The following is a 15315-nucleotide window of genomic DNA, read 5'->3' on the forward strand; positions in this document are numbered from 1 at the left end:
CAGACAGGCTGCTGGCTGCCTAATGTTGTTAATTGTCTCTTATTTCCTTCATGATTTGAAATGCATGTGCACACATCCCTTCCCCCAGCTTCAGTAATTCTTAAACTTCCCTGTATCTGGTTAATTTCTTCTCCCTCATCTTGTTTTCCAAGATATTTGCTTCTCCTTCGTGATGTGCAGGGCTCTACATTTTGATAGCATTAGCTAATAAAAACTTCAACTTTGGTTCACCATCTTCTACCTCATCCTCTGCAACCGGCTACAGAACTGTCCTCCTCCATGTGATGGACACACACTCTCAGTGCAAGGCCAGTAGCAAACACTGCTCCAGCTACTTCTGCTGGACATTAGAATTAGGGCACTGCTCCAGCTACTTCTGCTGGACATTAGAATTAGGGCATTTCACTGGTTGGCACTAATGACCTTTTTTTCCATGTGTCAAGCAAACTGACTTCTGGATGCTCCAGCCATGCCCATCACAGCGATGCTTATGTTTTTTTGCCTGGAGGTATTCCTGAATGCGAATCCATGGCAGGAGGTTGTGCCTCTGCTTCGCAAGAGAAGAGTAAAAGAGAAGGCATTTCCGTGCCAGGTGCAGCATCCCCAAGCATCTGGTAATCAAGAAAACATACTGCAGGGCTATTTGGACACACACACTGAGGTCCTGAAAGGAGGAAGGTAAAGCAGCATGGTACCGTATGCTAGCAGGCATCTTATTTCTCCCTGGCACTCGCAGTGCTGGCACGGGGTTGCCGTGATGCCATCATGTCGTACAGCCGGTTCTCACCATCTTGCTATTCTGGAGACAAAGGGCCATCCTTAAATCCTGCCCTTCCCGAGGACTTGCCCTTAGGGAGTGGTGCGGTGCCTCGGCCGGATCAGCCAGGAGCCGGTGCCTGTCCCCACGCAGCAGAGGTGTGCAGGGCAATCCCGGCAGAGCTGCTGCACTGACACAGCGATGCTGTGATAGTGGCCCTACCGTGCTGCAGCGTGTAAATGCAGAAATACACCAGATACATCTCTCGGCTGCTTTGGCACTAACTCAGGAACACCTATCACGACAATCGCGACACTGCAGTAAGTGTGTATGCAAGCGTTAAGTTGCTCCATTTAAAAAGAGGGCAGGAAATCAATCCTTTCTTATCCATGCTGATGGTACCCACCCTGCCCCTCCCTCCCCAGCTCATCTCCTCCCAAACACAAACCTGGGGGTTAGCACCCTTCCCCCAAGAGTTAGGAGCTCTCAATGTGATGCCCTTCTGACACACCTACGTATTTCACCTTCCTCTTTCACAGGTTAAAGCAGCAGATGATAGGCTGTCTGCAACCCCTTCTATAAACAAAGGAAGCCCTTCTTATACTTCTAACTCTTTCAAGAAAGAAGAGGGCATAAAAGCAGATGTCTGGAGTACTCACCTGCAAGAAACAAGTTCTGGGTCCAGGTCTCTGCTCCAAGGACCATTCAAGTGAACTGACCCCATCACACAGACCTACCTCCAGAATTAAAGGTTTGGGGGATCTAGGCTTAAGCTAAATCATCTTTAAATACAGGTGACTGAATTTATTAAATCAGTAATACATCAAGGAGACCAGCAGAGACCAAGAATTTCCCATGACTGTATGAATGCCCAGGCAGAAGGGCAGCAGTGCAAAACTCATTACTCAGTTCTGCACTCATTAATGTTTGAATGACTAAGGTACTGAAATGCAGTACAGAAGGAACATTAATTTCACAGAAGGTAATGAATTCAAATTCAGAAACCAACCTTTTCCTTGCACCACTGTAAAAATATTTAGCATTTACTATCTACATATTTTATGTCTTCAAAGTGCTGAAATTTTTTAATGAATTATGAAATCCCCAGGAGAAGTACTTAAAGTTGCATATGCTTGCGCTGCAGAGGAAGGAACCAAGGAAAGGAAAAAGGTTAAGTGAGTATCTGAGGCCAGAAAATAGGCAGTAGGCGGGAGAATTGGGATTAGGCTTCAAACACTTGTAATTTTCAGCTCCCAATACATATGGCCTCAAAAAGAAGGAAATGAATTGAATCTGTGCATGCACCTCCACCATAATAAACACAAATACACTTGGGCACTTAATACCACTGACACAGAGGTTCTGTGAAAAAGAGTTTAACAAAGAACATTTTCTTAAGTAATAGGCTAAAGAGCAGCAACAAAATAGCATCACCTATTGCCTGATTAGTATCAAACATATGTTTATCTTATTCTTCCCAAAAGATAAATGCTTACAAGTAATATTGCGACAAGACTCTGCTATCACAATACTATTTTTGTGATAGCTATAGACGTCCCATGCATAAAAGATTTCCCTGCCCAGTCACCGTGGGACACACCTCTGACGGGCAGGAGGGGTGAAGGAATGGGGAAAGGGACCGGCCAGCCCTGCACAGCTCCTGCCGTCTGCTACCCGGGGTACAGGTGGCCGGTTAACGGTGTGAGAGGGACGGAGGAAGGTGAGGCTCCGCGTTACCTGCTCTCCACTCGTTCAGCTCCCTCCCCTTCCCAGCAATCGCAGTTGTGATGTGGTCTCCTCATATCACTTTATGATTGTGTTTTAATAAAGACATTTTAACTTCTCCTGTTAATCCTGCTTGGTTTGAAGAAAATACGTTCACATAAGAAATAATATTTCTTACTGTTCTCGCTGCCTCCACAACAGAAGACAATAGGGCATAATTACTTCAGATGCCTGTAGTAAAGTCAGTAGCCAATCATGTTACAAAGTATTTGCATATTTCCATCTGCTTCAAGTCTTTCTAATTACTCCTATATTTACTGGGAAAGCTGTAGGATGGTACATATACAGGTCTTCAAGGTCATGGGCTGTGTTGGAGACAACTTAGTGTTTCATAAGGTGAACAAAATTAGCTAAGGAGAACTCTAGGCTTCATCCCTATAGACAAGGAAGGCTTGGTTGATAATCTGAAGACAGAAAGTAACTGTCACTGATCACTGAAAGTGATCACAAACCAGTAATATACTGGTGTGTATATACTTATATACTTTCTAAGGAGAGGAAAGCAACAGAAAAGAATACCTGGACAGCATATGCAGAAGAAGCAGGAGCTGGGTGGAAGGCAGTCCTGATGTATTCAGCACAGGTCAGTGAACTTCACTCGATGGCACTTTAGGAAGCGCTAAAGATTTACCTAAACTAGGAGCAATTACCTTCAGAGTGTCACAGAAGATACTGAAAGGACAAAGAAAGGCTAAAAGAGTATTTAAGATGGGAGAAAAGGAAGATTCAGAAAGTTATAGCCAGCCTAACTGCAGGGACCAGCAAGTTACTAGAAATGTTGTTTAAAAAGCCAATCAATATCCCCTGGTGCTAGTGGCCTATGGGACCTTCCAATGTTGCTCCTGGCCACCTGAAATAAATGCTTAGGAAAATATGCACGTACGTGCATCTATCTAAATCTATGTATATATTATTGAGAATAACAAAGAAAAAGCATAATATTGCCTGCCATGGGTTACCTGAAACAGCTTCTATGGGCCAAGAAAAAGTCAAGATGTTTATAATGAGGTTGTTCAATATCAATCATCTCAGATCAAATTTCCTTCCTTTGCTGGAAAACTGGCTGACTGAGCCAGCAGCAGGGAGAAGCAGCACAGTGGGACTCGGACACTGCCTGCGTGACTCCTGATGTGGCAACATACAGGACACATGCCCTATACACAAACTAGCCTGAGTCAAAATGCAGAGGCTGCACAAGAAGTTGAAATGCTCTTTCACAGAATAATTATCAGTATTTAAGCACAACTGGACTGGAAGATGCCAAGGCAATCTGCAATGATCTGCTCCATGCCGTGGCTTGGAGGAGTGCTCCGGCTCTCTGGGGAGGATCCAGAAGTAAGGGACTTCCCAGAATGGGGTAAGAACTGAAAATGGATTTGATGAAATACAGAAATCAGTCAGATGAAATTCAGTAAAATAAGAGTATTCCTTGGGAATGTAAGATTAAATACACAAATAAAATAGCAAATAAATTAGCAGAGCGATTTAACAGGCAGGTGGGAAGAGGACACAAAAAAGATCTGGAAGTTTTAGTATACTCAAATTAAATACATCAGTCTTGCAAAAGAATAAGCAAATAAATTACAGGATAATTCAGGCTGCAAGGGAGCTCAGGAAGATTTCCTTTCCAACTCCAGCTCAAAGCAGGAGCAGCTGTGAGATGGGACCAGGTTGCTCAGGGCTTCATCCAGTCAGGCCTTGAAAACCTCCAAGGGCAGAGACCGGACAGCCTCTGTGAACAACCTGTGCCCCTGCTTGCCTCTCCTCATGGGGAGGAACGTTCTCTTGGCTCCTCTGGGCCTCGCTGCAGGGCTGAGCCTCGGGATACGGCTCCGGTCTCCTGGCACTGCAGCCCCAGCGAGGCGCCGCGGGGAGGAGAGAAACAGCGGCAAAATCCGCTCCCTCCGATGCACGTTATTCTAGCAGTGACTCGCTAACTATAATTCAGTCTAGCTCCAGAAACGAGGAGAATTTTGGATCACATCCCAGAAAGATCACTCTCGGCATGGCAAACAATCTTTAAAGGTGCAACAGCTGAAAGAAACAAATGAAAATTGGATGAATGGGGCTGTCTGGCCCCTTTTGTAATCGTCGCTCAGGGCCGTGGGAGAGCAGTTGTGCCGTCTCAGTAGATGCTGCTTCCCTGAATGTTCCCAAAGCTCTGGGGAGAGCCTGTCTTACCGGCAGGAATAATTGCAGATCCTCCTTCGAAAACGAGATCTTCAGAGACGGAGAGTAAAATCTGAAATCAGTATTTCTTTTAGAGAAGCAGAAACTAGCAGTAACACTTCTTGTTAGAATAAGTCTATATGTTTTGCATTGCTGTATTTCTTTTGCTTCTCCTGAAAACACTTCACCTGAAGATTTCCAGAAAATCGCCAGCTGTTTTGGAACGGCGTTCTTGCAGGCAGGCAGCGGGTGAGAGGCGTGCGCACACACTCCGGGTCAGTGCCCGCAGCGAGGTTTCAGAAGAAGGTGGGTGCCACAGCCTGCACACCCTGCGAAGGGAGACGACCGGCCCAGCACCACAGACTGTCCCCTTGAGCCCCGCGGCAGGGCGAGAAGCAAACCCTCCTCCCATGCCAGGGTCGGTGCTGTAGGTCTCACACGCCTCCACCTCCGGCTTCACTCAGGGCCGTACACCTTGCACGTTTTTTTTCCGAAAAGACTAATAACGCAGCCGCGCTTCCCTCTCAACCGGCCGGCACCCTCCGTCACGTGATGGCGATCTTCTTTGGTAGGCAGGCAGTTTTCATTTGACTTCCATCCAGCAACCCAGAATTTGGGTTCCTGCTGGGAAGGACCCACTGAGGGTCTTCCTAAGGATTTTCCAAGGCTACGGCTGCCCTGCCTGGCTCCTGGAAGGTCCAGCTTTACAGCCACCACTCCAGCCCCGCCATTGGGGCTGAGCAGGCAAGCCTCCTACGACGGACAAAAGCCCTTCTGCTGGTGCTGCCGGAGCCTTTTAGCCTCGCACGGAGGACACAAGCTTCTGGACAAATACCACCAATGAAGATTATGAGGCTGTGGTCCCTGAACATTAGGTAACGGTATCTACATTTTAGTGAAAAGTAACAACAAACCAACAACAAAAAAAAAGCAGGCGCTTTCAGAAGAGCGCCCCAATCTCCAAATACAACTCTTTTTCCAGCAGCTCAAAAATGTAAAATGTTAGATATTAAAATGCAGCTCTGACTCTGAAATATTCAAGTTTTCAGTAACAACAGTTTATTTGACAGTAGAAACTACCTCATCTTCTCCATTTTTCATACAATCCTCCTCCATTTTTCATACAGTCTTTCCAAGGTTGAGCTTCTAGCTCACAAAACTGAGTGTGAAAACCAGTAAATTAATAAAGAACATCTGTCCCCATCTTGAAAGAACATCTGTCCCCTTCTTGGTGTAGTATTTATGGCTTTAGTTTGGATCATTAATACCAAATATAGAAGCGTTTTCCTTAATTCCATATGCTGAAGCAGCATGTAGGTATGATCCACATCCCACGACTTTATTTCTAAAATGCTAGCTTCTGTAACATTCTTGAAAAAATTGTATCTTTCTATTCAGGCAGAAATTACTTAGATTTTTCACAATGTCTTTAACTGTTTACTCGTCCATTAAATACACAATAGTCAAGGGACTTACAGATGAAACTTTGCTGAAATTTACAGTTCAAGATAGAGCCCTCTATGGCATTCATATCTGTCTGAATTAAAAAGGCAACTGTCAGTAACACCTATACCAGGCAATAAAAATAGATTCAGTTAAGCATTTTTCTTTTGATGTTAAATTGAAGGTCTTTATAGTTCAGTCATCCTTCCATATTAAAAATAAAAAGCACCTAAAAATATGAACCTTAGAGCATTTTGTTTGGGTTTTACACACTTGTCTTTAAAATGGCTGTCTGTTCACGCCCACAACATATACTAGTTTATGCTTATAAAAAATGGAAGAAACCTTAGAAATAACAACAGAATGAAATAATCTAGACAACCGTATTTCTGTATTTATTGCTTCTTAAATCTACTAGTAAAGAATTCTGCTATTTCACCAGCAATTTCAACCATTGATAAAACCCATTCTTCATTGCTTCTTAGATTATCTCATTTTACACACCAGTATTCTCCCGGGCATATTTTACTTCATTCACCGTAATCTTTAAATCCTTCCAAAGCAGAGAAGGAGACAGGAAAACAAACAGGAAACAAGCAAATAAAAAAAGTCATACTGTGGTTAAAAAACTGAAGGTCTTATGAGGCAAGAGTTTTATTTTTGGCTCCTTCAAATTTTCAGTGTCATCTTAGCCAACCTGCAACATCCCTGTACCCCAGTTTTCTTACCTGTACAACGGAAAAACATGATTTTAAACCACATAGCCCCACACTGCACTGGAAATATGAACGCATTAGTATCTGTGAAGTATTTGGAAGGTATTATTGAGTTGAAGGTATCATTTCAGAAAGCAGCAAAATTATTTCACAATTTTCATATAAACCTGCCTTCACGAATTCTGTCTCTTCTTTTTATTACACTTTTCCCCTGTTGTAGATAAAGTATCTCTGGTACTAACTCCATTTAAATGACCGTCTCCTGCACATCAATCCTAATCCTGCAATGAATTATTATATCTGACAAAATAACATTACAAGGCAGAATCCCAACAATCAGGGTAGCTTTACTTCAAACTTACTACCCAGTCATTACAATGACCTTACATTTAACTTGCATTTTAGGAAAAAAAAAAAAAAAAAAAAAAAAAAAAGAAAATAAAATAGTAAGAGCCCTCAGACCATGGGACCAAAGAACGCCAAAAGGCTTTCCAAATTAAGTCTGGGTTCAGTATCTCTGGGAAAGAACCTCTCCTGCCGGCCTTTGTGAATAATTTTTCCAACCCTCTGAGATCTTAAAGGATTCTCTTCCTTCCATCATAGCCCACCAGAGTGCCTCCCATACGGGCCACAACTAGCTTTATCCTACCAGAAAGCTTACTCTGACTCACGACCAGTTTTTTCTCCCAGAGGCAGACACAGCCCAGAGCTTTCCCCGGAGCCCTGAGGAGGCATCCACGCACCACCTCCCGAAAGGAGAGACCTGTCCCGTCTCAGGGTGCAGCACGATGCCTGACCCAGCTGGGCTTCTGCAAGGAACAGCGTGGATGCTTTTCGGCTTGGGGCAGGATGCAGCACACTGACCACTGCGGCGACAGGTCTTATGGACCACAGTGGCTAAAAACACTGTATGCCATCGGCTGGAGCAATAAATAGCAACAACCTCGGGGCTGGCAGCCCAGGATATGCTTGCAGCTAGTACCTAAAGCTTCTCTGCTGCCTGGAGAATTGCAAATCCTAAAGACCTGACATTTTAACTGGTGTATTTTAATGAACTTAGCGATGCATCCTTCTAACCTCCAAAGCTCTTCCCTGCAAATATATATTTGCAACCCCGCCCCATGATTTCAAGGGTGAATGAAGAGCCCAATCCCTCCAATGGGACTCCTCCTATTGATTTTGGTTCCAAAGCCCTTAGGCTTTGCTTGTATGATTTCAATTCTATTTTAAAGGTTTAGGCAATCTTAAGAAAAGCTTCAGCTATTTTAAACTACAGTAATTTGGTCATATTAATATACAGTTTGTAGGCTCAGAATTCAACATCCACAAAGATGATTCAGACTACTCAACCCTTTCTGGATTTTTTTTTTTTTTCCTTTTTAATTGGAAAACAAACCATCTCAAAACCTTCTGTATTACCTTTTTGGCAGTTGTGATTTATCCAACCAGACGTCAAAGACTTTCAAAGTTGGACAAACAACTGGAGAGTTGGATGACCAAACCTATTCCTGCGGGGAATCCAAATTGGTTAGACTCATTGTTTATATTAGGATTTTCCCCTCTCAGGTCACAAACAGTCTGCTAGGGAACTGTGAATGAAGGTACATGCTGGCCTTGAGACAAAACCACCCACATTAAGTAAATTTAAATCAGTGCTTCCTCCAGGAAACAAAGTGTTGTATTAATTACAAGCAGGTTTGATTATGGTTTAGAGAACTGTTTAAACCCATTTAGCAGATCAAAGGCAAACAAATTTAAGTTGATATGCTCACTTTTAACAAACACTGGTTGATATCTGATCAAAGATCAACATGCTTGATGACTCCCATGTAAAAGTTTAGTGAAAAGACAGGCCATAGTAAAGATGGAAACATCAGAGCTCACCATTTTCTCAAAATATCTTCAGGTTTTAGATTTTAAATTGAGACTAAAAATAGTCTTAGATCCTAACATTTCTGAATTAATATCAAGTTCATGAAAGCAATACCATGAATAAGCTCTCAATACTGTGTTGGCCTCTCTCTTCAAGGCTATAAAAATACCTATTAATCTCATCGTCAAGAACATACCTAAAACCATTTTAAAAAATCACAGCTTCAAAGATGTCTTTATGCACATCCGTCTACTATAGCATCCAGTAAACATGCAGATTCATAGAGCGGCATGCAAGCAGCCTAGCAAAGAAAGGGTTAAAACAAAGAATATCCTCAAAGCAATTCCAGTAATCCCTCTAGATCATTCTGCTTGTGAGAAGTATTCTGGCTGGAAAGCTGGACTGGTATCAGCTCAGAAGTTGTTGTTGATCTGACATAGCCAAAGGAACCTGCAAACTGCAAGGAGGAAGTTGCTAGGTAAAAAAAAAAAAAACAAAAAAAAAAACACCAACAAAAAAACCAACCACGGAGCAGAAGGCTGATGTTAAGAATCAGTTAGATCTCCTTTATCTTCCAGAAACAATTATTTTACCTTTAATTTCAAAGGGGCTTTGGGGGAAAAGAGTGAAGGAAATATAGTTCATTTTAGCAAAGACCATATTGCAAAAAATAAATTTAAAAATCTATTTTTGGGCTAGAATGGTTGAAGAAATCCCTGATTAGCCTCTTAATGGGGTGAGTCCAATTTAGTGAGAATGATCACCAGAGGGAGTCATTGACTTTCCCATTAAAGTCAAAGGGAATTTTACATACATTAGGAGCACAGAATTTGGGGGCACAGCTGAGAAAGACTCCAAACAGATTGGAGTTCAGGGACTAACACAAAACACTGTTTTATGGATTTCATCTGAATCCATTTTCCTCTTTGGAGTCCCAAAGGATGACTGCTATATTCCACAGTGAAAGTTAGAGAGAAGGCACTGAAGTCATACATTCAGTGGGTAAACGCTCCCACAAAAAAAAAAAAAAAAATAAAAAAAAAAATCCCAGCACTTAATTGGTTTTAAAGTGGTTTGGAGTGGTGTAAGTAAGTACTGCTCAGTTTTCTCTTTGGATATGCGACATACCACAGTCCTTCTGGAAAAGCCATTTTTAACAGCCCAAAGAAAATCTCCAGGTGCCATATATGAGAGTGTGTCATACCTCTTGGGAATACCAGAACTTCAAACAGGAAAAGAAAAGAGTGAAAAGGAGACAGCTAGTATGCTTTTTGGGGTTGGGTTGGTTTGGTTTTTTTTTTTTTTTCTTCAATGTTAGTGACTAAAAGAGGAAGTGAGAATAGGGATTTGTGAACCAAGTGATAAAATGAACTAAGTAGATGAAGCAGCCTACTCAGCCATGAGCAAGTGTGTATTTCATGCTCAAACACCTAAATTTCACGACCTTCAAAGAAATATTTTCGTGTTCAGGACTGGGCTTTTCCTTGCTGGACTTCAGCTCAATCTTGTTCTTGCCACAAAAGCCCAGCACTTTGGTTTGAAAACAAGCTCATTCACTAGGCAACTTTCCCCTTAATTCTGTACAATAACATTATACAGCAGAGAATTAGGAGATTAAAAAAAGGCAAGGAAACAGCCCCACCCAACTAAATGCAATTTCACTTCCCCAGAAATGTCCTCTGAACAAATGGAATTCAATTTGTTTCTGTGTGACCAGGTAACGGCAGCACCTTGTTTTGCTTGTTTACTTTATCACTTCTTGTTCATGCAATTAGCTGAGAGATTGCAGCCTTTTGTTCATTATGTTAACCATAACACTGTTATTTGCATAGCTGTTTCCATTTTGAGGCTGAATTTTGGATAGAGGCTCTACTTTGGGCTGTGGCAGGCAGAGAATGGCTGGGAAGCCTCACACAGAGCAGCATGCAGCAACCTGCTCCTTTTTGGGGTGAGTCGCTCCAGGAACCGCACTGGCTGCCCATCTGCTTCTGACAGCAAATCAAAGTCCTATTTCCAACACGTGCTGCAAAGACCTGGCTGTCTTTCTCATACGTACCACCAAAAACCAGCTGAGTTCATCTAAAGCACTTTTGCCAACAGGCTGCCCAAGCTTAACTTTACAGCCCTTTAGAATGGTACAAGACATCACCCTGGTCAACGTATGCTTGATTTAAAATTATCAGTACTCTTACTGTGGTTGGGTGAAAACATCTTGAGAGGGAGGCTACTTTAGGCTTTCTTTCATGAACAATTTGATTTAAGATCCAGTTGAGTCTAGTACTGTTGCAATGCTCAAATGAGTTGTTGCGCAGTTAAATTTTTTTTTTTTTTAAACACTCAAGATATATCCCCAGATCACAGAATTTAGCAGAATGCTGACCCTCTCCATTAATAAATGCAGCAATCACCAGCCCCCAAGTCCTCTGAGCTGCTGGCAGTGAACTGATGTCAGCTTGTTTTTATCTATATTGCTCAGAAATTGAGGAATCTGAACCTTCTTACAGCAACGAGAGGCAGAGTCAGTGCCGTTGGGAGACTGCATGCTCTGGTGCGCAGGAGGCACCTTCATCTCAGCCTCCAGGCACCTAAACACCCCCAAAACTCTACCTCTCAGGGGAAACTGCACACCAACTTACACTAGTTGAAATAGAGAGAACTGGAACATACAGCTTGGAAAAATTGTCAATCTTTGTAGTTTACAATTCAAGCCTTCATATATGACCCACAGCTATGGTTAGGATTACTTCTGTAACAAACTGCAGCAAGGAACAGCCTTTTAATGGCATCGTTTTAACCCTACCTGTGCCATCTGCCTCTCCAGCTTTGACCGGGGAATGTCATCAAAATAGTTTTCATTTCTTCTTCTCCTCGCATCGCCCTGCATGATAATGTGGGGAACGTCCAGGGACCCACCAGTAGTGAAAGTGCTTTGGCTAAGTGATGGAGACAACTGAGGAGGAGTGTGGTTACCGCTGGGTTCCTGGACAGAGAGGAGAAAAATGCAGCATAAGAACAGCAGCGTATTGCTGACTTCAAACCACACATTTAAAAGTGTATTTGAATTATTCATACTAAAAAAATTAAGGAACAATTCCTGAAGTAGAGGTTGCTGTAGATGAACTTTTGAGATTTGCTACCTAAGGCGCAGAGCCCATGTGGAAGGAAAAATAATTCACTATTTACATGAACTAGTAGCAAATTCCCTCTCCAAAACCTCCTTGTGTAATATATGCTCCCTTCTAGGACTGCTAGAGAGATAAAACAGTGAGTTACTTCTTGTCAAGGCCCAAATAAAGCCATGATTTAGGGCTAGCTATTTGTAAGATGAAATACATTCTCACCGCTTCTGAGCAGCCACTCTGAGCTGTGAAAGTGATTTGAAAGTGATTTGAACTCTAGCAACATCTCTTGCTGAAAAAAAGGAATGCACGAATGTTTACAAAATATAGACACTTTGTTTGCAGTTTTTATAGGTCTTGCAGAACATCCGTTTAACTTGAAGTACTGGATATCAGAAACAAGCTAAATAGCAATTCCTAGACTGCATGAAAGCATCAGAGTACAAATATTTTATCAGGCTTTTCTTGTAATCTGTGCTGAACTGTGACCTTGTGTCAGTCAGTGTGCAAATACCACAGCAAATTGACACATGAACTCTATCTAATAAGCATCTAAACACGTCCTCCTGATCATACATTTTACCGGGATCTGCCACCACACCGCTCACAGCCAGCCACCGTATGTATGTTTGGAAACACCTATTCTCACGCACATCACATCACTTGTTCAAACACCAGTTGCAAACACTGGTGCCCAGCTCCACCATCCGACACTCTCTTGGCAATGGGAATCAGCAGGAGCAGAGCTACAGTGTACTGGCCAGCCGTACCACCCCAGTGCGGGCTGCAAACCACTGTCACAGCAACTGGGTGGAGAAATGTGTTCCTCTCTCATGATGTAGCTTACTGGGCTCAATTTATCTGACACTAGAGATTTCTCTGATAGTAAGTTCTTTGGAGGCAGAACAAACCCGGGAGTGTGGTTGCACAGTGCAGACCTTGTCTAAATTACCTATTGCTGTAATACTCTATTTCAATGCTGAACAAGAAAAAGGGACCTGAAGATATTAGAGGAAGCAAAGACCTGCTCCAGTGTACATGGAGGGTAAAAAACCCTGCCTTTTTATTTAAAGAAAGAATTAAAGTGGATATTTCATGCACGATTACATTGAAGCAAACCTAATGCTGAAAAGCATCAAGGTACTTTACTCCATGCTGTTAAGAAACAAGGTCTGGTGTAAGAAATCAGAGAGCTGTAATCTCTTCCAAATGGAAAGGAAAGTTGCAATTCTCTGTATGTGTTCAAGCAATAGCAACATCTGATGCTAGTATTTGAAACGTAGGAGTCTAAGTGACGTTATTCCTTGCAATCACAATAACGGATTAATATCTTCCAGGTTGGTTGACTAAAACCAGGGATACACAGCTGTTTAGCAACTTTTAATTAACTGGGATTTTTTTTTGTTTTTTTAGTTCTCTAGCTTTCCTATGATCTGAGACAAGCACTTGACATTTCCCAGGGCAAAGAAAGGAGTGTTTTCCTCTTAGGAATAGTCTTTTTCCCTCCTTCACAAAAATCCACCTACATTTGGCCCAGTTAAAAGCTTCTGAAAAGCTGTAATCTGCACACACTCAGAAGGTTTGGTGAGGCATAATGTCTAAAGCCTCCCTCCGATTCTTCCACGGGCCCAATTCTGACTAGATGCTGCAGGCACCTCTGCCTTGAAAATAAGCTGAGTAGAGAGGCACCAAACGAGATCCTTGCTAATGACCGGTACCTGCCCCTCCAGCAACCTCTCTCTGACCCGAATCCTGGTTCACTCACTGTTAGCAGACTGATAAGGCCATCAGCGCATCAAAGCGACAGATGACCGTGCAACGGACATACAGATTCCAGCTCTCATCGAGCTCTTCATATTTTATCAAACTGCATATAAGGAGGAAAGTCACTCAGAGATCTATTATTGGAAGATTGCTGGCAAGGCAATACAGGCAAGAATTACAAAGTCAAGGAATAAAAGAATTACGGTGCTGCTGCATTATGGAACAGTATGTAATTGTATGATTTTATGCTATTTTCTCAAAGTTGTCCTTCACAGCACAGATGGATCCTCTACTGTGCAGCATGTTGTCATATACTCAGCACTGTGTTATCATTAGTTATCGTGTAGTCAGTATTTTATTCTCACCTCGTTTCATGGCCCCGAACCCCTTCCCTAAACTCTATTCAATTCCTGCTCTGAAGATAGGATGACTAATATTGTCATTTTCATGATGCTCCTAAGTGCTTTACAAATGTCAATCAATTTATTTTCACAACACCCTGTGACTTCTGGCATTTTATAATCACCACTTTAGTGTGGGGGACCCGAGACACACAGACAAAGGTTAAAAAATATCAGTCACTTTGGATGTCCAATTACAATATCTATTGCCTGATTTTCCAAGTGCTTGTATTCAAAACTCCACTTCTATTGATCTAATTTGCAGCACTGTGTGCTCAGCACTTGTATAAATCAGACTCCAGACTCCAGTCAAATATGCAGAATGCCAGTAACATACAATTAGTGACTGTTTATGAGGCAATTACCTAAATAACTTACCAAGCATTATCCAAGGGCTTTGTGGCAAAAGCAGGCGTAAATCTGTATTTTCATAGCTACAGCTATTCCTCTAATCACAAGTCTCTCTCCCATTCTTCCTTCATTCCTCTTCCTCACTCCATACCCACTTTCTCATCTCCATAACAGATCTGCAGACCAGGCACGGATGCCTGTGCAGGTGCTGTCATGTCCTCAGTACCGTGCTACTCTTAGTCACCAGATATTCCTATCATGTTTCCACCTTGTTGTGAATGCATGGATACGTGCCCTGCAGGGACGCCTGATCATACATTTCACTATTAAAATCTGCTTCTTCCCCACTTCTCAGTCCTGCCGGTCACGTAAAGCTGGAACCACGCAGGTTGGGGCTGGAAGGGAGCTTAAGAGATCTTCCCCAGGCTGCCTAGGTGCACCCCATGCCCTGCAGGTGTTTGTCTAACCCGTTCCTAAAACCAGGAATTCTCTCTAGTGGATTAATTCTTCTGTTAAAATCCAAATTTTCAGTCTAAATTTTTATTCCTTCAGTTCAAATTCCAGCCTCCAGTGCTGAGCAGGTAAGGATGGGGTTCCATGAATAACATGGAAACTGGTCCTGTAATTAAAGATTATAAAGCACTCAAGGAAGGAAAGCAAGATTGCATAGGTAGCCTGAGATCCAGCATTTTCTAACTTTTGAGTTTGAAATCAAAATAACTTTTCCTTAGTAAACAGTTATTGTGGGAATAATGTATTTTGTGGATACTTTTAATGTTTGTTGCTTTTCCTCAATATTTAACCATTCTTTCCTTTGAAATATTTTAAAAGCTAATACAAAAAGAGTAGAAAAAGATCGACTGTTAGCCATGCTTAGGCTGACCTTGGGACCTTAAAAGTAGACTCTTTAAACAACAAACTATCTTTTCTACTGATC

At 42.3% G+C, this 15315-nt stretch overlaps 1 protein-coding gene across 10 annotated transcripts in view; it reads right to left on the reverse strand.

Annotated features, from left to right (window-relative positions):
• ANKS1B (ankyrin repeat and sterile alpha motif domain containing 1B) overlaps positions 1-15315 on the reverse strand; it is a 427589-nt gene that overhangs the window by 35324 nt on the left and 376950 nt on the right. For all 10 annotated transcript variants that reach the window (XM_049792403.1, XM_049792402.1, XM_049792396.1 and 7 more), the window contains one exon: positions 11544-11723. In XM_049792403.1, the coding sequence (XP_049648360.1) occupies positions 11544-11723 (180 nt within the window). The remainder of the gene's footprint in view (positions 1-11543; positions 11724-15315) is intronic.

The sequence above is a fragment of the Accipiter gentilis genome, chromosome 34, assembly GCF_929443795.1.
Source record: "Accipiter gentilis chromosome 34, bAccGen1.1, whole genome shotgun sequence".
NCBI lineage: Eukaryota > Metazoa > Chordata > Aves > Accipitriformes > Accipitridae > Astur > Astur gentilis.